This window comes from Tursiops truncatus, chromosome X (assembly GCF_011762595.2).
Source record: "Tursiops truncatus isolate mTurTru1 chromosome X, mTurTru1.mat.Y, whole genome shotgun sequence".
Taxonomy (NCBI): Eukaryota; Metazoa; Chordata; class Mammalia; order Artiodactyla; family Delphinidae; genus Tursiops; species Tursiops truncatus.
The window spans coordinates 80,661,178-80,687,712 of NC_047055.1; the positions used below are offsets into that span (position 1 = coordinate 80,661,178).

The 26,535-nt window shown below is 38.5% G+C and overlaps 1 protein-coding gene and 1 long non-coding RNA gene across 2 annotated transcripts in view; both read right to left on the minus strand.

Moving 5' to 3' along the window:
- LOC141277635 (uncharacterized) overlaps positions 1 to 25,446 on the minus strand; it is a 111,515-nt gene extending 86,069 nt beyond the window's left edge. The window contains exon 1 of the long non-coding RNA XR_012329370.1: positions 25,282 to 25,446. This is a non-coding gene — a long non-coding RNA (uncharacterized lncRNA). The remainder of the gene's footprint in view (positions 1 to 25,281) is intronic.
- Positions 22,025 to 25,379, minus strand: UBQLN2 (ubiquilin 2). The gene has a single exon (XM_004331371.4). It carries the CDS (start codon positions 25,140 to 25,142, stop codon positions 23,268 to 23,270), a length of 1,875 nt encoding a protein of 624 aa, XP_004331419.1. The 5' UTR covers positions 25,143 to 25,379; the 3' UTR covers positions 22,025 to 23,267.
- Positions 25,447 to 26,535: the final 1,089 nt, after the last annotated feature.

Sequence of the window (26,535 nt, forward strand, 5' to 3'; positions counted from 1 at the left end):
AATTGAGAAAACAGAAAAACACACAGCAGATAAAGGAGCAAGATATAAATGCACCAGACCTAACAAATGAAGAGGAAATAGGCAGTCTACCTTAAAAAGAATTCAGAATAATGATAGTAAGGTTGATCCGAAATCTTGGAGATAGAATGGACAATATAATGGACAAAATGCAAGAATCAGTTTAACAAGGACCTAGAAGAACTAAAGATGAAACAAGCAACGATGAACAACACAATAAATGAAATTAAAAATACTCTAGATGGGATCAATAGCAGAATAACTGAGGCAGAAGAACGGATAAGTGACCTGGAAGATAAAATAGTGGAAATAACTACTGCAGAGCAGAATAAAGAAAAAAGAATGAAAAGAACTGAGACAGTCTCAGAGACCTCTGGGACAACATTAAACGCACCAACATTCGAATTATAGGGGTTCCAGAAGAAGAAGAGAAAAAGAAAGGGACTGAGAAAATATTTGAAGAGATTATAGTTGAAAACTTCCCTAATATGGGAAAGGAAATAGTTAATCAAGTCCAGGAAGCACAGAGAGTCCCATACAGGATAAATACAAGGAGAAATACGCCAAGACACATATTAATCAAACTGTCAAAAATTAAATACAAAGAAAGCATATTAAAAGCAGCAAGGGAAAAACAACAAATAACACATAAGGGAATCCCCATAAGGTTAACAGCTGATCTCTCAGCAGAAACCCTACAAGCCAGAAGGGAGTGGCAGGACATACTGAAAGTGATGAAGGAGAAAACCTGCAACCAAGACTACTCTACCCAGCAAGGATCTCATTCAGATTTGATGGAGAAATTAAAACCTTTACAGACAAGCAAAAGCTGAGAGAGTTCAGCACCACCAAACCAGCTTTACAACAAATGCTAAAGGATCTTCTCTAGGCAAGAAACACAAGAGAAAGAAAAGACCTATAATAACGAACCCAAAACAATATAGAAAATGGGAATAGGAACATACATATCGATAATTACCTTAAATGTAAATGGACTAAATGCTCCCACCAAAAGACACAGATTAGCTGAATGGATACAAAAACAAGACCCTTACATATGCTGTCTACAAGAGACCCACTTCAGACCTAGAGACACATACAGACTAAAAGTAAGGGGATGGAAAAAGATATTCCATGCAAATGGAAACCAAAAGAAAGCTGGAGTAGCAATTCTCATATCAGACAAAATAGACTTTAAAATAAGGACTATTAAAAGAGACAAAGAAGGACACTACATAATGATCAAGGGATCGATCCAAGAAGAAGATATAACAATTGTAAATATTTATGCACCCAACATAGGAGCACCTCAATACATAAGGCAAATACTAACAGCCATAAAAGGGGAAATAGACAGTAACACATTCATAGTAGGGGACTTAAACACCCCACTTTCACCCATGGACAGATCATCCAAAATGAAAATAAATAAGGAAACACAAGCTTTAAATGATACATTAAACAAGATGGACTTAATTGATATTTATAGGACACTCCATCCAAAAACAACAGAATACACATTTTTCTCAAGTGCTCACGGAACATTCTCCAGGATAGATCATATCTTGGGTCACAAATCAAGCCTTGGCAAATTTAAGAAAATTGAAATTGTATCAAGTATCTTTTCTGACCACAACGCCATGAGACTAGATATCAATTACAGGAAAAGATCTGTAAAAAATACAAACACATGGAGGCTAAACAATACACTACTTAATAATGAAGTGATCACTGAAGAAATCAAAGAGGAAATCAAAAAATACCTAGAAACAAATGACAATGGAGACACAACGACCCAAAACCTGTGGGATGCAGCAAAAGCAGTTCTAAGGGGGAAGTTTATAGCAATACAAGCCCACCTTAAGAAGCAGGAAACATCTAGAATAAACAACCTAACCTTGCACCTCAAGCAATTAGAGAAAGAAGAACAAAAAAAAACCCAAAGCTAGCAGAAGGAAAGAAATCATAAAATCAGATCAGAAATAAATGAAAAAGAAATGAAGGAAACAATAGCAAAGATCAATGAAACTAAAAGCTGGTTCTTTGAGAAGATAAACAAAATAGATAAACCACTAGCCAGACTTATCAAGAAAAAAAGGGAGAAGACTCAAATCAATAGAATTAGAAATGAAAAAGGAGAGGTAACAACTGACACTGCAGAAATAAAAGAGATCATGAGAGATTACTACAAGCAACTCTATGCCAATAAAATGGACAATCTGGAAGAAATGGACAAATTCTTAGAAATGCACAACCTGCCAAGACTGAATCAGGAAGAAATAGAAAATATGAACAGACCAATCACAAGCACTGAAATTGAAACTGTGATTAAAAATCTTCCAACAAAGAAAAGCCCAGGACCAGATGGCTTCACAGGCGAATTCTATCAAACATTTAGAGAAGAGCTAACACCTATCCTTCTCAAACTCTTCCAAAATATAGCAGAGGGAGGAACACTCCCAAACTCATTCTACGAGGCCACCATCACCTTGATACCAAAACCAGGCAAGGATGTCACAAAGAAAGAAAACTACAGACCAATATCACTGATGAACATAGATGCAAAAATCCTCAACAAAATACTAGCAAACAGAATCCAACAGCACATTAAAAGGATCATACACCATGATCAGGTGGGGTTTGTTCCAGGAATGCAAGGATTCTTCAATATACGCAAATCTATCAATGTGATAAACCATATTAACAAACTGAAGGAGAAAAACCATATGATCATCTCAATAGATGCAGAGAAAGCTTTTGACAAAATTCAACACCCATTTATGATAAAAACCCTGCAGAAAGTAGGCAGAGAGGGAACTTTCCTCAACATAATAAAGGCCATATACGACAAGCCCACAGCAAACATCATCCTCAATGGTGAAAAACTGAAAGCATTTCCACTAAGATCAGGAACAAGACAAGGGTGCCCACTCTCACCACTCTTATTCAACATAGTTTTGGAAGTTTTAGCCACAGCAATCAGAGAAGAGAAGGAAATAAAAGGAATCCAAATCGGAAAAAAGAAGTAAAGCTGTCACTGTTTGCAGATGACATGATACTATACATAGAGAATCCTAAAGATGCTACCAGAAAACTACTAGAGCTAATCAATGAATTTGGTAAAGTAGCAGGATACAAAATTAATGCACAGAAATCTCTGGCATTCCTATATACTAATGATGAAAAATCTGAAAGTGAAATCAAGAAAACACTCCCATTTACCATTGCAACAAAAAGAATAAAATATCTAGGAATAAACCTACCTAAGGAGACAAAAGACCTGTATGCAGAAAACTATAAGACACTGATGAAAGAAATTAAAGATGATACAAATAGATGGAGACATATACCATGTTCTTGGATTGGAAGAATCAACATTGTGAAAATGACTCTACTACCCAAAGCAATCTATAGATTCAATGCAATCCCTATCAAACTACCATTGGCATTTTTCACAGAACTAGAACAAAAAATTTCGCAATTTGTATGGAAACACAAAAGACCCCGAATAGCCAAAGCAATCTTGAGAACAAAAAAAGGAACTGGAGGAATCAGGCTCCCTGACTTCAGACTATACTACAAAGCTACAGTTATCAAGACAGTATGGTACTGGCACAAAAACAGAAAGATAGATCAATGGAACAGGATAGAAAGCCCAGAGATAAACCCATGCACATATGGACACCTTATCTTTGATAAAGGTGGCAGGAATGTACAGTGGAAAAAGGACAGCCTCTTCAATAAATGGTGCTGGGAAAACTGGACAGGTACATGTAAAAGAATGAAATTAGAACACTCCCTAACACCATACACAAAAATAAGCTCAAAATGGATTAAAGACCTAAATATAAGGCCAGAAACTATCAAACTATTAGAGGAAAACATAGGCAGAACACTCTATGACATAAATCACAGCAAGATTCTTTCTGACCCACCCCCTAGAGTAATGGAAATAAAAACAAAAATAAACAAATGGGACCTAATGAAACGTCAAAGCTTTTGCACAGCAAAGGAAACCATAAACAAGACCAAAAGACAACCCTCAGAATGGGAGAAAATATTTGCAAATGAAGCAACTGACAAAGGATTAATCTCCAAAATTTACAAGCAGCTCATGCAGCTCAACAACAAAAAAACAAACAACCCAATCCAAAAATGGGCAGAAGACCTAAATAGACATTTCTCCAAAGAAGATATACAGACTGCCAACAAACACATGAAAGAATGCTCAACATCATTAATCATTAGAGAAATGCAAATCAAAACTACAATGAGATATCATCTCACACCAGTCAGAATGGCCATCATCAATAAATCTAGAAACAATAAATGCTGGAGAGGGTGTGGAGAAAAAGGGAACCCTCTTGCACTGCTGGTGGGAATGTGAATTGGTTCAGCCACTATGGAGAACAGTATGGAGGTTCCTTAAAAAACTACAAATAGAACTACCATATGACCCAGCAATCCCACTACTGGGCATATACCCTGAGAAAACCGAAATTCAAAAAGAGTCATGTACCAAAATGTTCATCGCAGCTCTATTTACAATAGCCCGGAGATGGAAACAACCTAAGTGCCCATCATCGGATGAATGGATAAAGAAGATGTGGCACATATATACAATGGAATATTACTCAGCCATAAAAAGAAACGAAATTGAGCTATTTGTAATGAGGTGGATAGACCTAGAGTCTGTCATACATAGTGAAGTAAGTCAGAAAGAAAAAGACAAATACAGTATGCTAACACATATATATGGAATTTAAGAAAAAAAAATGTCATGAAGAACCTAGGGGTAAGGCAGGAATAAAGACGCAGACCTCCTAGAGAACGGACTTGAGGTTATGGGGAGGGGGAAGGGTGAGCTGTGACGGGGCGAGAGAGAGTCATGGACATATACACACTAACAAACGTAGTAAGGTAGATAGCTAGGGGGAAGCAGCCGCATGGCACAGGGATATTGGCTCGGTGCTCTGTGACAGCCTGGAGGGGTGGGATAGGGAGGGTGGGAGGGAGGGAGACGCAAGAGGGAAGAGATATGGGAACATATGTATATGTATAACTGATTCACTTTGTTATAAAGCAGAAACTAACACACCATTGTAAAGTAATTATACCCCAATAAAGATGTTAAAAAAAAAAAAAAAAAAAAAAGAATAAACTTAAAAAAAAAAAAAAGTGAAAAAAAAAAAAAAAAAAAAAAAAAAAAACAAATGCTAAAGGAACTTCTCCAGGCAGGAAACAAAAAAGAAGGAAAAGACCTACAAAAACAAACCCAAAACATTTAAGAAAACGGTAATAGGAACATAAATGTCGATAACTACCTTAAAAGTAAATGGCTTAAAAATTTCAACGAAAAGACACAGACTGGCTGAATGGATACAAAAACAAGACACATATATATGCTGTCTACAAGAGACCCACTTCAGACATACATACACATACAGACTGAAAATGAGATGATGGAAAAAGATATTCCATGCAAATGGAAATAAAAAGAAAGCTGGAGTAGCAATTCTTCTATCAGACAAAATAGACTTTAAAATAGAGACTATTACAAGAGGCAAAGAAGGACACTACATAATGATCAAGGAATCAATCCAAGATGAAGATATAACAACTGTAAATATTTATGCACCCAACAGAGGAGCACCTCAATACATAAGGCAAATACTAACAGCCAGAAAAGGGAATATCGACAGTAACACAATCATAGTAGGGGACTTTAACACCCCACTTTCACCAAAGGACAGATCATCCAAACTAAAAAGAAATAAGGAAACACAAGCATTAAATGACACATTACACAAGATGGACTTAATGTATATTTATAGGACATTCCATCCAAAAACAACAGAATACACTTTCTTCTCAAATGCCCATGGAACATTCTCCAGGGTAGAATGTGACCTTGGGTCACAAATCAAGCCTTGGTACATTTAAAATGGAAATCGTATCAAGTATCTTTTCTGACCACAACGCTATGAGACTAGATATCAATTACAGGAAAAAAAGTGTAAAAAACGCAAACATATGGAGGCTAATCAATACGCTACTAAATAACCAAGAGATGACTGCAGAAATCAAAGAGGGAATCGAAAAGTACATAGAAACAAATGACAATGAAAACACGACAATCCAAAACCTATGAGATGTAGCAAAAGCAGTTCCAAGAGGGAAGTTTATATATAGCAAGACAACCCTAACTGAAGAAACAAGAAACAACTCAAATAAAAAACCTAACCTTATATCTAAAGCAATTAGAGAAAGAAGAAAAAAACCCAAACTTAGAAGAAGGAAAGAAATCATAAAGATCAGACCAGAAATAAATGAAAAAGAAATGAATGAAACAATAGCAAACATCAATAAAACTAAAAGCTGGTCTTAGAGAAGATAAACAAAACTGATAAATCATACCCAGACTCATCAAGAAAAAAAGGAAGAAGACGCAAATCAACAGAATTAGAAATGAAAAAGAAGTAACAACTGACACTGCAGAAATAAAAGGATCATGAGAGATTACTACAAGCAACTCCATGCCAATAAAATAGATAACCTGAAAGAAATGGACAAATTTTAGAAAGGCACAACCTTCCGAGACTGAACCAGGAAGAAACAAAGTTTGAACAGACCAGTCAAAAACACTGATATTAAAACTGTGATTAAAAATCTTCAAACATATATATGTGTTAGAGAAGAGCTAACTCCTATCCTTCTCAAACTCTTCCAAAATATAGCAGAGGGAGGAACACTCCCAAACTCATTCTGAGGCCATCACCCCAATACCAAAACCAGAAAAAGATGTCTCAAAGAAAGAAAACTACAGGCCAATATCACTGATGAACATAGACGCCAAAATCCTCAAAAAAATAGCAGCAAACAGAATGCAAAAGCACATTAAAAGAATCATACACCATGATCAAATGGGGTTTATCCCAGTAATGCAAAGATTCTTCAATAAATGCAAATCAGTCAATGTGGTATAACATATTAACAAATTGAAGGACAAAAACCATTTCATCTCAATAGATGCAGAAAAAGCTTTCAACAAAATTCAACACCCATTTATTTATGATAAAAATCGTCGAGAAAGTGGGCACAGAGAGATCCTAATTCAATATCGTAAAGGCCATATATGACAAACCCACAGCCAACATCGCTCTCAATGGTGAAAAACTGAAACTATTTCCTCTAAGATCAGGAACAAGACGAGGTTGCCCACTCTTCCACTGTTATTCAGCATAGTTTTGGAAGTTGTAGCCATGGCAATCAGAGAAGAAAAGGAGATAAAAGGAATCCAAAATGGAAAAGAAAGTGTCACTATTTGCAGATGACATCATATTATACATAGAGAATCCTAAAGATACTACCAGAAAACTACTAGAGCTAATCAATGACTTTGGTAAAGTAGCAGGATATAAAATTAAGGCACAGAAATCTCTTGCATTCCTGTACGATAATGATGAAAAATCTGTAAGAGAAATTAAGGAAACACTCCCATTTACCATTGCAACAAAAAGAATTAAATACATAGGAATAAATCTACCGAAGGAGACAAAAGACCTTTATGCAGAAAACCATTAAGAAACTTATGAAAGAAATTAAAAGACAATACAAACAGAAGGACAGATACACCATGTTCTTGGATTGGAAGAATCTACATTGTGAAAATGACTAAACTACCCAAAGCAATCTACAGATTCAATGCAATCCTTATCAAACTACCAATGGCATTTTGCACAGAAGTACAACAAAAAATTTCACAATTTGCATTGAAACACAAAAAACAGCGAACAGTCAAAGAAATATTGTGTAAGAAAAACGGAGCAGGCGGAATCGGCCTCCTTGACTTCAGATTATACTACAAAGGTACAGAAATCAAGATAGTATGGAGGAGGGCCGGGAAGATGGCGCAAGAGTAAGATGCGGACATTCCCTTCCTCTCCACAGATATATCAGAAATACAAGTACATGTGGAACTGCTCCTATAGAACACCCACTGAACGCTGGCAGAGAACTCAGACCTCCCAAAAGGCAAGAAATTGCCCAAGTACCTGAGTAGCGCAAAAGAAAAAAGAATAAACACAGACAAAAGCATAGGGACGGGACCTGCACCACTGGGAGGGAGCTGTAAAGGAGGAAAGGTTTCCAAACACTATGAAGCCCCTTTGCAGGTGGAGACTGTGGGTGGCAGAGGAGGGAAGCTTCAAAGCCGCAGAGGAGAGCACAGCAATACGGGTGCGGAGGGCAAAGTGGAGAGACTCCTGCACAGACGATGGGTGCCAACTGGCACTCACCAGCCCAAGAGGCTTGTCTGCTCAACCGCCGGGGCAGGCGGGGGCTGGGAGCTGAGGCTCGGGCTTCCATCGGTTGGTCGAATTGCAGGGAGAGGACTGGGGTTGGTGGCGTGAACAGAGCCTGAAGGGGTTAGTGCACCATGGCTAGCCAGGAGGGAGTCCAGAAAAAGTCTGGACCTGCCGAAGAGGCAAGAGACTTTTCTTCCCTCTTTGTTTCCTGGTGCCCGAGAAGAGAGGATTAAGAGCACTGCTTAAAGAAGCTCCAGAGACGGGTGCGAGCCGTGGCTAACAGCACAGACTCCAGAGACGGGCATGAGACGCTAAGGCTGCAGCTGCCGCCACCAAGAAGCCTGTCTGGGAGCACAGGTCACTATCCACACCTCCCCTTCCGGGAGCCTGTGCAGCCTGCCACTGCCAGGGTCCCGTGATCCAGGGACAACTTCCCCAGGAGAAAGCAGAGAGCACCTTAGGCTGGTGCAACGTCCCGCCGGCCTCTGCCACTGCAGGCTCGCCCTACATTCACACCCCTCCCTCCCCCTGGCCTGAGTGAGCCAGAGCCCCTGAATCAGCTGCTCCTTTATCCCTGTCCTGTCTAAGCGAAGAACAGATGCCGTCAGGGGACCTACACGAAGAGGAGGGGCCAAATCCAAAGCTGTGCGCCGGGAGCTGTGTGAACATAGTAGAGAAAGGAAAATTTCTCCCAGCAGCCTCAGGAGCAGAGGATTAAACCTCTACAAACAATGTGATGTACCCTGCATCTGTGGAATACCTGAATAGACAATGAATCATCCCAAATTGAGGAAGTGGACTTTGAGAGCAAGATATATTATTTTTTCCCCTTTTCCTCTTTTTGTGAGTATGTGTATGCTTCTCTGTGAGATTTTGTCTGTATAGCTTTGCTTTCACCATTTGTGCTAGGGCTCTGTCCGTCCGTATATTTATTTTTTTACTTAAAATATTTTTTCGTAATAATTATTTTTTATTTTAATAACTATTTTATTTTATCTTTATTTTATCCTTTTTCTTCTTCACCGTTCTTTCTTTCTTCCTTTCTTTCTTTTCTTCTTTCTTTATTTCTTACTTTCTAATTTTTCTCCCTTTTATTCAGAGCCATGTGGATGAAAGGCTCTTGGTGCTGCAGGCAGCAGTCAGTGCTGTGCCTCGGAGGTGGGAGAGCCAACTTCAGGACACTGGTCCACAAGAGACCTCCCAGCTCCATGTAATATCAAACAGTGAAAATCTCCCAGAGATCTCCATCTCAAAACCAAGACCCAGGTTCACTGAACGACCAGCAAGCTACAGTGATGGACACCCTATGCCAAAGAACTAGCAAGACAGGAACACAAATCCACCCATTAGCAGAGAGGCTGCCTAAAATCATAATAAGACCACAGACACCCAAAACACACCACCAGACGTGGAACTGCCCACCAGAAAGACAAGATACAGCCTCATCCACCAAAACACAGGCACTAGTCCCCTCCACCAGGAAACCTACACAACACACTGAACCAACTTTAGCCACTGGGGACAGACACCAAAAACAATGGGAACTACAAACCTGCAGGCTGCAAAAAGGAGACCTCAAACACAGTAAGAAAAGCAAAATGAGAAGAAGAAAAACACACAGCAGATGAAGGAGCAAGGTAAAAACCCACCAGACCTAACAAATGAAGACAAAATAGGCAGCCTACCTAACAAAGAATTCAGAATGATAGTAAAGATGATCCAAAATCTTGGAAGGAGAATACAGAAATGCAAGAAACATTTAACAAGCACCTAGAAGAACTAAAGTGGAAACAAGCAACGATGAACAACATGATAAATGAAATTAAAAATACTCTAGAAGGGATCAATAGCAGAATAACTGAGGCAGAAGAACGGATAAGTGACCTGGAAGATAAAATAGTGGAAATAACTACTGCAGAGAAAAATAAAGAAAAAAAGAATGAAAAGGACTGAGAATAGTCTCAGAGACCTCTGGGACAACACTAAACACACAAACATTCGAATTATAGGGGTCCCAGAAGTAGAAGATGGAAAGAAAAGGACTGATAAAATATTTTAAGAGATAATAGTTGAAAACTTCCCTAATATGGGAAAGAAAATAGTTAAGTCCAGGAAGCACAGAGAGTCCCATACAGGATAAATCCAAGAAGAAACACACCAAGACACATATTAATCAAACTGTCAAAAATTAAATACAAAGAAAACATATTAAAAGCAGCAAGGGAAAAACAACAAATAACACACAAGGGAATCCCCATAAGGTTAACAGCTGATCTGTCAGCAGAAACTCTGCAAGCCAGAAGGGAGTGGCAGGACATATTTAAAGTGATGAAGGAGAAAAACCTACAAACAAGATTACTCTACCCAGCAAGGACCCCATTCACATTTGATGGAGAAATTAAAACCTTTACACACAAGCAAAAATTAAGAGAATTCAGCACCAACAAACCATCTGTAAAACAAATGCTAAAGGAACTTCTCTAGGTAAGAAACAAAAGAGAAGGAAAAGACCTACAATAACAAACCCCCAAAAATTAAGAAAATGGGAATAGGAGCATACATATCGATAATTACCTCAAATGTAAATGGATTAAATGCTCCCACCAAAAGACATAGACTGGCAGAAGGGATACAAAAGAAGACCCATATATATGCTGTCTACAAGAGACCCACTTCAGACCTAGGGACACATACAGACTGAAAGTAAGGGGATGGAAAAAGATATTCCATGCAAATGGAAATCAAAAGAAAGCCTGAGTAGCAATTCCCTTATCAGACAAAATAGACTTTAAAATAAAGACTATTATTACAAGAGAGAAAGAAGGACACTAGATAATGATCAAGGGATCAATCCAAGAAGAATATATAACAATTGTAAACATTTATGCACCGAACCTAGGAGCACCTCAATACATAATGCAAATACTAACAGCCATAAAAGGGAATATCGACAGTAACACAATCATAGTAGGGGACTTTAACACCCCACTTTCACCAATGGACAGATCATCCAAAATGAAAATAAATGAAAATAAATAAGAAAACACAAGCTTTAAATGATACATTAAACAAGATAGACTTAATTGATATTTACAGGACAATCCATCCAAAAAAAACAGAGTAAACATTTTTATCAAGTGCTCATGGAATGTACTCCAGGATAGATCATATCTTGGGTCAGAAATCAAGCCTTGGTAAATTTAAGAAAATTGAAATTGTATCAAGTATCTTTTCCAAACACAACGCTATGAGACTAGATATCAATTACAGGAAAAGATCTGTAAAAAATACAAACACATGGAGGTTAAACAATACACTATTTATTGACGAAGTGATGACTCATGAAATCAAAGAGGAAATCAACAAATACCTAGAAACAAATGACAATGAAAACCAGACAAATATGTCACAAAGAAAGAAAACCACAGGCCAACATCACTGATGAATATAGATGCAAAACTCCTCAACAAAATATTAGCAAACAGAATCCAACAGCACATTAAAAGGATCATACACCATGATCAAGTGGAGTTTATTCCAGGAATGCAAGGATTCTTCAATATACGCAAATTATTTAATGTGATACACCATATTAACAAAATGAAGGACAAAAACCATATGATCATCTCAATAGATGCAGAAGAATCTTTCATCAAAATTCAACACTCATTTATGATAAAAACCCTGCAGAAAGTAGGCATAGAGGGAACATTCATCAACATAATAAAGGTCATATATGAGAAAACCACAGCCAATATCATTGTCAATGGTGAAAAACTGAAACCATTTCCCCTAAGATCAGGAACAAGACAAGGTTGCCCACTCTCACTACTATTATTCCACATGGTTTTTGAAGGTTTAGGCACAGCAATCAGAGAAGAAAAAGAAATAAAAGGAATCCAAATCGGAAAAGAAGAAGTAAAGCTGTCACTGTTTGCAGATGACAAGATAATATACATAGAGAATCCCAAAGATGCTACCAGAAAACTACTAGAGCTAATCAATGAATTCGGTAAAGTAGCAGGATACAAAATTAATGCACAGAAATCTCTGGCATTCCTATACATTAATAATGAAAAATCTGAGAGTGAAATTAAGAAAACACTCACATTTACCACTGCAACCAAAAGAATAAAATATCTAGGAATAAACCTACCTAAGGAGACAAAAGACCTATATGCAGAAAATTATGACACTGGTCAACGAAATTAAAAATGATACAAATAGATGGAGAGATATACCGTGTTCTTGGATTGGAAGAATCAATATTATGAAAAGGAATCTACTACCCAAAGCAATCTACAGATTCAATGCAATCCCTATGAAACTACCACTGGCAGTTTTCACTGAAGTAGAACAAAAAATTTCACAATTTGTATGGAAACACAAAAGACCCCGAATAGCCAAAGCAATCTTGAGAACGAAAAATGGAGCTGGAAGAATCAGGCTTCCTGACTTCAGTCTATACTACAAAGCTACAGCAATCAAGACATTATGGTATTGGCACAAAAACAGAAATATAGATCAATGGAACAGGATAGAAAGCCCAGAGATAAACACACACACATATGGTCACCTTATCTTTGATAAAGGAGGCATGAATATACAGTGGAGAAGGACAGCCTCCTCAATAAGTTCTGTTGGGAAAATTGGACAGGTACATGTAAAAGTATTAAATTAGAACACTCCCTAACACCATACACAAAAATAAACTCAAAATGGATTAAAGACCTAAAGGTAAGGCCAGACACCATAAAACTCTCAGAGGCAAACATAGGCAGAATACTCTATGACATGAATCACAGCAGGATCCTTTTTGACCCACCTCTTAGAGAAATGGAAATAAAAACAAAAATAAACAAATGGGACCTAATGAAACTTAAATGCTTTTGCACAGCAAAGGAAACCATAAACAAGACCAAAAGACAACCCTCAGAATGGGAGAAAATATTTGCCAATAAAGCAACTGACAAAGGATTAAACTCCAAAATTTACAAGCAGCTCATGAAGCTCAACAACAAAAAAACAAACAACCCAATTCAAAAATGGGCAGATGACCTAAATAGACATTTCTCCAAAGAAGATAAACAGACTGCCAACAAACACATGAAAGAATCCTCAACTTCATTAATCGTTAGGGAAATGCAAATCAAAACTACAATGAGATATCATCTCACACCAGTCAGAATGGCCATCATCAAAAAATCTAGAAACAATAAATGCTGGAGAGGTTGTGGAGAAAAGAGAACACTCTTGCATGGCTGGTGGGAATGCAAACTGAACCCCCACTATGGAGAACAGTATGGAGGTTCCTTAAAAAACTAAAACTAGAATTACCATACAACACAGCAATTTCACTACTGGGCATATACCCTGAGAAAACCATAATTCAAAAAGAGTCATGTATCAAAATGTTCATTGCAGCTCTATTTACAATAGCCAGGAGATGGAATCAAACTAAGTGTCCATCAACAGATGAATGGAAAAAGAAGATGTGGCACATATATACAATGTAATGTTACTCAGCCATAAAAAGAAACGAAATTGAGTTATTTGTAGTGAGGTAGATGGACCTATAGCCTGTCATACAGAGTGAAGTAAGTCAGAAAGAGAAAAACAAATACCATATGCTAACACATATATATGGAATGTAGGAAAAAAAAAAAGTCATGAAGATCCTAGAGGTAAGACCAGAATAAAGACACAGACCTACTAGAGAATGGACTTGAAGATATGGAGAGGGGGAAGGGTAAGCTGTGACAACGTGAGAGAGTGGCATGGACATATATACACTACCAAACATAAAATAAGATAGGTGGTGGGAAGCAGCCACATAGTACAGGGAGATCAGCTCGGTGCTTTGTGACCACCTAGAGGGGTGGTATAGGGAGGGTGGCAGGGAGGGAGATGCAAGAGATATGGGAACATATGTATATGTATAACTGATTCACTTTCTTATGAAGCAGAAACTAACACACCATTGTAATGCAATTATACTCCAATAAAGACGTTAAAAAAAAAAGATAGTATGGTACTGCCACAAAAACAGAATAGATCAATGGAACAGGATAGAAAGCCCAGAGAAAAACCCACGCACATATGGTCACCTTACCTTTGATAAAAAAGGCAAAAATATACAATGGAGAAAAGACAGCCTCTTCAATAAGTTGTGCTGGGAGAACTGGATAGCTACATGTAAAAGAATGAAATTAGAACACTCCCTAACACAATGCAGAAAAATAAACTCAAAATGGATTAAAGACCTCAAATTAAGGCCAGACACTATAAAACTCTTAGAGGAAAACATAGGAAGAACACTGTATGACACAAATTATATCAAGATCCATTTTGACCCACCTCCTAGAGAAATGGAAGTAAAAACAGAAATAAACAAATGGGACCTAATGAAACTTCAAACCTCTTGCACAACAAAGGAAACCATAAACAAGACCAAAACACAAACCTCAGAATGGGAGAAAATATTTTTAAATGAAGCAACTGAGAAAGGATTAATCTCCAAAATTTACAAGCAGCTCATGCAGCTCAATATCAGAAAACAAACAACCCAATCCAAAAATGGGCAGAAGACCTAAATAGAAATTTCTCCAAAGAAGATATACAGAATGCCAACAAACAAATGAAAGGTTGCTTAACATCACTAGTCATTAGGGAAATGCAAATCAAAAGCACAATGAGGTATAACGTCACACTGGTCAGAATGGCCATCGTCAAAAAATCTACAAACAGTAAGTGCTGGAGAGGGTGTGGAGAAAAGGGAACCCTCTTGCACTGTTTGCGGGAATGTAAATTGATACAGCCACTATGGAGAACAGTATGGAGTTTCCTTAAAATCCAAAAATAGAAGTACCATACGACCCAGCAATCCCTCTACTGGGCATATATACCTTGAGAAAACCGTAATTCAAATAGAGTCATGTACCACAATGTTCATTGTAGCTCTATTTACATTAGCCAGGACTTTGAAGCAACCTAGGTGTCCATCGACAGATGAATGGATAAAGAAGATGTGGCACATATATACAATGGAATATTACTCAGCCATAAAAAATGAAATTACATTATTTGTAGTGAGGTGGATGGACTCAGGATCTGTCATACAGAGTGCAGTAAGTCAGAAACAGAAAAACAAATACTGTATGCTAACACATATATATGTAATCTGGAAAAAATATGGTTCTGAGGAACCTAGGGGAAGGTTAGGAATAAAGACACAGACGTAGAGAATGTACTTGAGGACACGTGGAGGTTGAAGGGTAAGCTGGGACGAAGTGAGAGAGAAGCATTGACATATATACACTACTAAATGTGAAATTGATAGCTAGTGGGAAGCACCCACATAGCACAGGGAGATCATCTCGGTGCTTTGTGTCCACCTAGAGGGATGGGATAGGGCGGGTGGGAGGGAGGTGCAAGAGGGAGGAGATATGAGGATATATGTATACATATACCTGATTCACTTTGTTATACAGCAGAAACTAACACATCAATGTTAAGCAATTATACTCCAATAAAGATATTAAAAAAATAAAAATAAGTCAAACTGCCTAAAGCCATCTAGATATACGAATACATCCAAAAATGGAAGCAGGGGTTTGAGTAAAGCAAGAAAGCCAAGACAATTTTCCTATAGCCTCTGGTCACATAATATGTGGTTAATCCAGGTGAAGGCTCATGGAGAAGGCAAACATCTACATGGGGAATATATCAGGGTAGTTCATTAGTATAAGTGTATGTGGAGGGGACCTATATTTAGCTGTCAAAACAAAGTCTTACACATACACACACATTTGAGGTTCGATTTACATTCCTCAATTAAGGAAACTAATATGTTTCAGCCTGTACCCAGTACCAAGATGCTCTTTTCCAAACCCTTTGGAGTCCTAGGGTAACTTATAAGGAATACAAAGCATAATGACTCAAAAATATTAAGGTCATTTATTTGATGTAATGAAACCCAAGGTATCATGTAAAGCACAGTACTAACTTTTTTGTTGCTCCAAAAGGATCACCCTAAGTAAAGAATTATGTACGGAATTATATATATATATATGTACATATATACATATATGTATATATTGGGTCAGCCAAAAAGTTTGTTCAGGTTTTCCATTAGATGTTATATATATATATATATATATATATATATATATATATATATATATATGGACATTCACACACACACATACACACACACTCACACACACACACACACACACTGCTATATCCTTACATCTTACATACCACTCTTAGTTTCAGCTTCCTCACATCACCATGGTGAATGCCAGGGGGAGGAGAATATTATCAAGAGAAAAAGGAGGTCAGAATAGCACTGTAACCTTCATTCTCAAACTAGAGTCCTTTGACCTCAGGCATCTGCTCCTATTTCCTCCTCCCAAGCTCTCAGCACTTTCTGACATTCAGTTTAAGATCTTGTTTGAGTCCTTTTCCCATGTGTAGGATCATGAAATAAAACAATGAGTTTATCTAGACGTTATGTCAACAAAGGTGGCAGTCTACTTCTGATTTGCTATTTATTAAGGTAAGAAATGCAGAAGTTTGTAACATGTCTTCATTCTGGAACAACCTTGACCCCAGCCCTTGAAACTTCAGTGAGAAGCTGAAAAGTCCATTTGGGAGAATATTAGCTTTGGAAGGAATCTTGAAGGTCTTCTAATTCATTCTTGAATATTTCTGTCTAATGGGCTTCCGTTTAAACAGCTCCAGTGACAAGGGTATCTTCAATTTATTGCTATAAAGTTCCTAAGAGTAAGCCAAAATTCTGACTTCTTGTAAAATTTAAATTGATTTGCCCTCTGAAACTACCCAAGTAAATGTTATGCCTCTTCTATCTGACAAGGCCCTCAATTATTTAAAAAAAAAAAAAACCACAACACCCAGTCTTTAGACTAAAACATTCTTGTTCCTTTTAATAATTGTTCTGTATCTATTTGTAAATGAGTTACCATCTTGGTCACTTTCCAGGTTGTCTGTGTCCATCTTAATTGTGGTGCTCTGAAATGATCCAAATCTCTCAACATAAATGATCAAGAAAAGAAAAAAACATTATGAAGGACTTCTCTGTGCTGGACACCATGCCTCTATTAATAGAGTCTAAGACTTCATTACACCCATGTGCACTATAATCTCACATGGTGGGCTCATGTTAAACTTATAGTAAATTAAAATCACTGAGTCTTTTTCACAAATGCTATTTTTAAGCCACATAACCCCTTTCCTTTAGTAACTGAATTTTTGATATAAGACTTTACATTTTATCCTATTCAATTTAATCCTGCTAGATTTGGCTATAGATTTTCTTCGATCTACTAAGGACTTTTGGATCTTGTTAGTGACATCCAGTGCATTTATTCTGCCTTCTAATGCTATACTATTTGCCATGGGATGGGCAAGCTATTTTATATTTTCATACTAGTTACTAAAAAATAATTTCAATGAGACAGAACTGAGGTTAGAAACCACTTGTTTATATTGACACATCATTTGACACTGTCAATTCAACTTACTAACCCATCTACTGGCCTGTTATTATCTAGCTCATGTTACTCCAATTTTATTCTTAAGGGCATTTTGAGAAACTGCCAAATACCATGGTGAGGTACACAATGTTTATTGCCTTCTGAGGTCTCTGGGAGGCAGCTCAACAAAATGCAGGCATCCTCCAGAGCAGCTGAAGCACAAGTGGCCCATGTGATTGCCAATTTGGAGGCATACCGTATGTATTAGGACACTGTGGACAGATGTACTGAAGGACAGTTTCAAATATTCGCCATAACTCAGAAGTCAGAAAGCCAAACCACCAAATTGCAGTTTTGATTATGACAAAGCTGATTCTCACATATGCATTTTTATGGGAGCTGCACCAGTGTGAAAAGCAGCAGAGATGCATTCATTTAACAACAGCTAATGTATCTCCACAACAGCACCCAGGAGGCAAGTTAGTACATAATTTATTATAAAAATCTCTATTATAAATAGACCAGTATAGTTTAATAGATTCAGGGGAAAGCAGAAGAATGAACTGGTTAAGCACACACTCTGGAATCTCAGAATTGGGTTCAAATTTTGACTCTGTCACTTAATAGCAGTGTGACCCCAGAAAATTAAACTGTTAGTTTATTTCCTTATCTGTAAACTGGGGAAGATAATAGTAGTACTACCATATAGGGTTGCTATGAAAATTGAACATAACCATGAATACATTAGCTATTATTATCATCCCAATCTAACAGAAACAATATTGTGAAATCCAAGCTAGAGCTGAGTAATCATGTCTTTTTTCTTTCATACTCATCAACTATTCTTTTAATAATAAATTAAAGCATCTTTCCTGAAATTACCTTAAATTTGCTAATCTACACATTGGGCTAAGAAGTTCTGAAGTTGAATTTTGATAGTACTTAGGGAACCCAAATCTGTGTTTAGATACCTCAGTACAGCTGAAGCTAGCTAGCCATATGCTTCAATACATATCCATTTGATGAATAATGTTGCCTATGTATGTCAGGACAAACAATTCCTTATTTGAGAGTGGCTTACCCAACCTTTGGAGTTTGCTGGTTTAGAATACCTTTTGCCAATGGTGCTTACCCATTATCAAAATGTCTAAAGCCTTGGTAAGAATGTACACCACCTGATGAAGTTGTTCTTTGGGTGGCTTCAGTCTGGTATCTGAAATCATAATCCAAATCATTTTTCTCCTTTCTAGTTTTAGAAAATTGTTTTTCCCCTAAGTTTCCTAACAGACTTCTGGGAAGATGGTAGCATTGGAAAAGGTCCCCAATTTTTGTCCTTCCTCCTACAAATCAATAGAAATGACCACAGGGAAACAAAAATTGAGCAAAACCTGTACAAACAATGAGGGCATTAGAATTGTCAAGGAATTTCTGTAAGACATGATGCTGATGGGGCCATACTGAAAGATATCGCCAATCTTAAGTTCTGTGATATATTGACAAATCAAGAAAATCCTGGCAGAAAAGCACTAATACCATCTAGCTTAAAGGAGCAAGGACTGAAGGTGGGAGCAGGCAGTGAAAAAGACTGGGATGAGAACCTCTCATAAATTGAGGTAAGCCTCAGTAACATTCTTCATCTAAGCCTCCCAATACATTTTTTAAATAAAATAATACAAATTGGAAATATCGAAATTGCCACATAGTTTTAAAAGTTTACATTTACTAAATTAAGCTGTATTATGAACATTTTCAACCAGCTCAGTCTAGCTGTATGGCTGGAGTAATCAATTCATTTGAGAATAATGTTAAAATTCTGAATTTGAGTTTTGTGAACATGAAACACAGGCCAAAGGGCTCTCCTGATACCTTAACCCAAATCCCTGGGCTAGGCCCTGACAGGAATTACTCCATTTGTTGCTATTTTGACATTGCACATCAACAGACTTTGGAGCAGGCTGCTCCTTCTCAGAAGGCAAGCTCAGTGTCTCTGACCATGGTCTCAATAAACATGATGGTCTCAACCTGATATGAGTCCTCATTAATAAACCAGGAGGACTTATTTCAATGTTTTATATCCAACCCACTCACACACTGGCCACACACAAGTGGCGAGTATAATATGATATCACATACCTGAAGTAGAGGCCAAAAGAGCAAATGAAGAAAGCCAACTTGAGGTGAACATCTCCTGCTGGGATTGCCCCTGGCCCTAGCTCCCTCCCCACTACCTCATCCTGCTGGCTCACAGAGCCAGTAATATAAACTTACACCATCTAGCCATCTAGTGTAAGCTTAGAGAGGGGACGACAACCAAGTAAACAGTGAAAGCATAAAAGAATTACCCCACTCTTATTGGAGGGAGAAAGATAGCAGGTTAGGATATACCCTTCTTATTCAACGATGAATAAATGGATAAATTGTGAATTAACAGTAGATAAAACCCAAAACAAAAACAGAGCCTATAAAAAGAACTTGCAAGATAATAAGAGGAAATTATATCATGTAAGAGATGAACAGTTTTAAATTTTTTTAAAAGGGTAAATAAAGTTATAAACAAAAATTAATTAACTGGAAAGCAAAAATACAACCAAAAAAATAGAATTAATAAATTAAAGACTTGGACCTTTTCAGGGAGAAAACAAAATGTATTAAAAGGTAGAGAAACATTTGGCAAGGGTAATTAAGGAATTCTCTGTTCCTTGAATGCCTGAAAGAAATTTACCTGTTAAATTGTCTGAGCCAGGCCTCAGAAAACATCCAGTTTTTCCTATAGCTATTGATTTCTTGCTATTTTCTATGTTACTGGCTAATTTTTATATTGATTGCCTATAAAATCCTTCATGTCATAAAAATTCTTAATTATGGCAGACTTTGCTACTGTAATTATTGTGAACACCCAAGCATCATACAGCAGTGAAATAATAAATCACCATTTCCTAACTTGATGTTCTGAGGAACATTGATATGCCAAATGTTATTAGGGTGTTTAAAGGGGAAAAAGTTGTTCTTTACTCAAATAAGTTTAGGAAATGCTGAGTTAGATAAGATTAAATAGTTTTTAATCGTTTAAAGAACATACTCCTTTAAACAACATAATACTAGTCAAAATTTACTGCCTAATGACTCTCCAAGAGGGGCTATAGTATACAGCATTTTGCAAACTTATTTGACCATCTCCCAGAGGAATGGTCTTTCAAAAATGCAATTTAGAATTGCTGCAGCAAACATAGTCTGGTTAAAATGAGAAACAAGACAAGAATGCCATTGCCACTTTTCCTCTTTAGCACTATTCTGGAATTGTTTAACCCATGCCATCAGAACTATGTTATAAATTTTGAAAATAACCTATCATTATAACTTATCATTGATATGATTGCTTACCAGGAAAAACTCAAAAGGATCAACTGAATGTCTCTGAATTTAATAGATTCCAATAAACTGCCAACTTAAAATTAATCTATGAAAATACATTCTTCCCCTATATAGCAAAAATGACCACACAGGTAACACAGTGAATAAGAGCTCACAATTGCAGTATTGTTTCCCATATATCTGTATTACCTAGGAATACATTTATTACAAATTATACAGGACTTAAATAAATAAAACTCTCTTGAAGGATGTAAAAGCTTTTTAAAAATGAGGCAATATATCATGTTTCTGGAAAGCACTGTAATTCTCACTATCGTATCAATTTAAGACAATTCTAATCAAATTCCCAATTTATTTTTTGGGGGGGGAGGGAAGTCTAATAACTGTAATGTTCACCTGGTAAAATCAACACGTCAGAATCATTAGAAAATTGTGAAAAATAAAAAAGATCAAAAGGAGGACTTACCCTAAGAGATATGAAGTCATTTCTAACTCAATAACTACAGGCTGGTGTACTGGGGCTACAATGTTCAGTGGTACTAAAGAGAATTCAAACACAGAATAAAGTATATATATGTATGACATTTCAAATGGAGGGGGGCATGAGGACAATGAGATAAAAACCGGGTAACAACTGTCTACCCTTCGGGGGGAAAAAAAAGTTAGAATACCTAAATCTATACATCAAAATAATTCCAGACAGGGCAAAGGAACTTTTTTTCAAAAACAAAACCATCAAAATTAGAGAAATACAGGATAAGATTTATATAATCTTGGGGTTGGCAATCCTTCTAAACATGATCCTAGGGCCAGAAGGCAAAAAGGAAAAGATTTATCCATTTTAAATTTTTTTATTTTTTTAGTCATTTTTAATGCATTTTTCCCTGTGCACAAGAGAAATAACTGATAGAGTCAAAAGATACAGTTTCCTTTATACACAGCAGTTAAAAGTAATGCAAACGTCACATGACATTTTCAGTGAAAGTTACATTTCCAATTACAAATCAAAATGCGTATTAGGGTCTCTTTATGGGAGAAGCTGAGAAGGAAGTCTTAAAAAAAGCACTTTCCTGGCATTACTATACTGATCCTTCAGGCTGCACTAAGATTAAGATCATATACAATCAATTTGCAAATGTTGACACAATGTCACACTGTAAGTTTTCTGTACAATTAAATGTATACGTAGAGATACCAGGATAAACATTTCTACTATATTTTAACTGAACTTGCCTAGCCAACATTTCCACTGAGAAGTTTATCAAAGATGCTGTAAGATTCTACAAAATTGTGAGATATACCGAGCTCCAGAAATATTTCTTATATCCTTTCTCATTTTGGTTATACATATTCTACTCAGAGATTCTGTTGTAATATTTCTAGATGTACAGTTCCAATTGTGCTTACTGTACTGTGTATAAATATAGCAAAAAAGATCAAATGGTATAAATCTTACAGCATTTTGCTAGCAAAAATACATGCCAAAGTCACAATAAGCAATATTGTACCACAAATTAGAGCTTCAATTAATTTATGTTTTTAATATTTTCATTCTACATTTAATTACTATCATAGGATAATGTTTAAAATGCAAATAAATTGGACATCTGTAGGACAAAACTTGTTCACCCAACTGTAAAGGTTGATACCTGTTTCCAAAAATCACAATAAAAGCAGAAGTGTTTGCATGCAACACCTTTGAGTGAAATGGCATTGATTCCCACCATTCAAAACAGAGAAGGAAGGAAGGAAGGAAGGAAGGAAGGAAGGGAGGGAGGGAGGGAGGGAGGGAGGGAGGGAGGAGGGGAGGGAGGAGGGGAGGGAGGGAGGAGGGGAGGGAGGGAGGGAGGGAGGAGGGGAGGGAGGGAGGGAGGAGGGGAGGGAGGGAGGGAGGAGGGAAGGGAGGGAGGAAACAAAGAGGGAGGAAAGGACTCCACCTTAAAATGCATATTAAATTTATAACTAGACAGATTTAAAAGAATCAAAGTGAAAGTAAAGTACAATTATGTGTGTTTAAAGATTTAAGAGCCATTATCAAAAATAAGATACATTTTTTCAAGGTACAGAAATGTAATTATGATGGCTGGGAACCCAGCAGCCTCTCAATGGCTGCATTGATGTCGCCTCCTGTTGCTATTAGAGCCTGCAAGTTTGCTTCCCGGTTTAAGAACCCCATTGCGTTGAGCTGTTCCAGTTGTTGTTGAAATCTGACTTCTGGATTCGGCAGCTGCGGAGGATTTGCTCCAGCCAGAGCCTGCACCATTTGCTGAATGAACTGCTGGTTGGGTCCAGATTCCGATGTTGGGCTCGTAGTTTCACTGGGTGCAGAGCTAGATACAGGGGGCCCAGGGGGGGCGCCTGAGCCAGTGGAGCCAGGGGGACCTGCAGGGCCAGTGGGTCCTATGGGTCCAATGGGGCCTATGGGAGTAAACGGGACTATGGGGCCAATGGGGCCTATGGGTGTGACTGGGCCTACAGGGCCTATAGCTGTTCCCAGCACCCCCACCCCCACACCTGGAGTGAAGCTTGGAATGAGGCCAGGTGCTTCAGTGGCTAATGTCTGTAGCCCCTGCTGGATCTGCATTAAAGCCTGCATTGCTCTTGGGTTTGACATGGCTGAGAGTGTGTCTGGATTCTGCATCTGCTGCAGGAAAGCAGGGAGCTGTGGACGCATCTGCTCCTGCAGCTGAGGATTTGCAGTAAACACAGGGCTATTCAGCATCATCTGTGCAGCCAAATCTGGATTCTGGGTCAGCGACTGCATCATGCTTCTCATATAGGGTGCAGACAGCATATTCTGGATCAGCTGGGGGTTTTCAGTTATCTGTTGCAGCAAGCTCTGCATTCCTGGGGTGCTGAAGATGCTGGCAACATAATTAGCTGCAGCCACTGTGTTCCCCGTAGCACTGCTAGAGCTAGTGCCAGATCCACTGCCACTGCTCGTTGTTGTGCTGGTGGTCGCAGAACTCTGGGTAGCCGGTGGTGGCGCCCACGGATTGGGTAGTGGATCGCGATTTTCTGTGCGGGAAGGCTGCGTACCTTCCCCAGAGGAGGAACTGCTCCCCACCGAGGCAAACGGATTACCCCCAAACTGCTCTTGTGCGGCATTTAGCATGGGTTCTTGAATGTCAGTGTACATGCGCCGTAAAGCATTGTAGCCACCTGGGATGCTTTCAAGATTGCTGAGAGCCAGGTCTTGATTTCTCATCATTTCTTGCATCATAGCTGGATTCCTGGCGATTTCGAGGGTCTGCCTCATTATATCTGGGTTGTTGAGCAGGTGACTAATTTCTGGGTTTCTCTGAATCAATTGTTGCATCTGTGGATTGGCCATAATGAGCTGCCTCATCAGATCAGGATTCGAAAGCATGCTCTGAACAAAGGGATTTTCCATGATTTGGATCATCATCTCAGGGCTGGACAGGAGCTGCTGCTGCATCTGGTTCTGGAGCTCAGAGAAGTTGGTCGAGCTCAAGCCCAGGCTGCTAAGGCCTGCAAGTCCTCCCAGGCTCCCCAACCCAAACGGGTTGCTATTTGTGGAAATAGGTGTGGAGTTACTCCTGGGAGTCGACGCGGTGGTAGTATTAGTTCCCGCGGCATTACTAGGCTGGGTGGACTGGCCCTGAGGTCGGTTCTGGCTTTTGATGACAAGATGAACAGTCAGTCCATCATGGATGCCATGCTGAATCAAGGTATCTTGATCTTTTAAGATTTTTCCGGCAAAAATCAGCACTAGCTGATCCGTTTGGGATTTGAAGCGTTTCGAAATCGCTTCCTTAAACTGCTGGACTGAGCTGTTCTCGGGCACTGCGAACTCCTCTTTCTCTTTGGGGGTCTTCACAGTGACTTTGATAATTTTGGGCTCCGCCGGGGCAGAGGCAGGGCTTTGGGCCGCAGCAGAGCCGCGGGAGGGGCGCGGGGGGCCGCTGCTCTCGCCGTTCTCAGCCATGGCGGCCGCAGTGACGCAGGCAGACAGGGAAGGCGCGGGCGGGCGGGCGGGCGAGAGAGAGAGCGAGGGAAGAAGGAAGGAAGGAGGCACCGCCGCAGCAGGCTGGGCCGGGCTGGGCGGGGAGCGCGGAGCACGGTACCTCTGTGTTGAAGACTGCGGATCCCTGGTCCTCCGGTGGAGAGAGGGCTCCGAGTAGGCCGCGGGCCGAGGTCTCGCCGCTCAGGTCTCTGGGCCGCCGCCGCCGCCGTGTGATCCCACCGCGCGGTCTCCCAGCAGCTCGCGCAGCTGCTCCGCCCGCTCCTCCCCGCCCCTTCCCTTCCCCCAGTTCCGCGCTCGCCTCCCCGCCCCCCTCTGCTGACGCGGCGCCAGGCCCAGGATGATAGAGTCGACTCGGTCAAAATTAAAAACTTATGTACCGAAAAAAAAAAAAAAAAGATGAGGGAGAGAGAGAGAAACAGAGAGAAAGAAACAAAGGGACAACAGGAGACAAGAGAAAAGAGAGGGAAGGAAGGAGGAAGAGAGGAAAGGGAGCCAGCTTCTATAAAGGACATTAAAGACTAATGGAGAATATATATATATTCCATCAGGCAGTGAAGTGAAAAGATGAAAGCCTGAATCAAACCGACCCGAAGTAAAAGATCAAAAATGAGAACCAAAGAACTCTGACAAAGCAAAAAGGAAAAGATGAACACCCCCCTTGGGGGAAGGGAAGAGGACTAGGCAAGAGCCTGCATTTTACAAAAGAAGTGCAAATGGCCAATGGGCATATAAAAGGATGATTAAGCTCACGAGTAATCAAAGAATTTCAAATTAAAACAATGAGATTCTTCTTCTGTCTTATATTGGCAAAGATGAAAAATAATAATAAACCTTATCATTGAGAGAGCTGAGAAAATGAACTGTCATGCCAATTGAAGTGTAAGTTGTTATCTTAAGGCAATTTTAACATTTTAAATATTTCCACCTTTATTTGGAAATGCCTCATTTAGAGACCTCACCTATGAAAATAATTGGATAAGGACACAAAAATACATATGTATAAAATGTACATGCACTGCAGCATTTAAAAAATTATTTTAAAAGATAATCAGTGTCTCTTTACACAGGATTGGTCAGATATATTATGATATTACCATACAAAAAATAATATTCACTGTTTAAGAAACAGGTAGTTAATTTGTATGATAAAAAGTGTACATGAAATAAATGGTAGTTACAGGGAAATTACAGAGTATTTTCAGTTTTATATATTTCCGTACAGTTAGAAATTATACAATCACATGTTTCAATACCAAAAAATACAGTAAGTATATTTTTATGTTAAAACTATATTTTATAAACAGTTTGTATGTGTAAACTGTCCTTAAAGACAATGTATGTGTATGTATAAAAA

What these genes read in the sequence shown, in the direction of transcription:
- UBQLN2 (XM_004331371.4), bottom strand. Translation starts at nt 25,142, where the DNA reads ATGGCTGAGAACGGCGAGAGCAGCGGCCCCCCGCGCCCCTCCCGCGGC.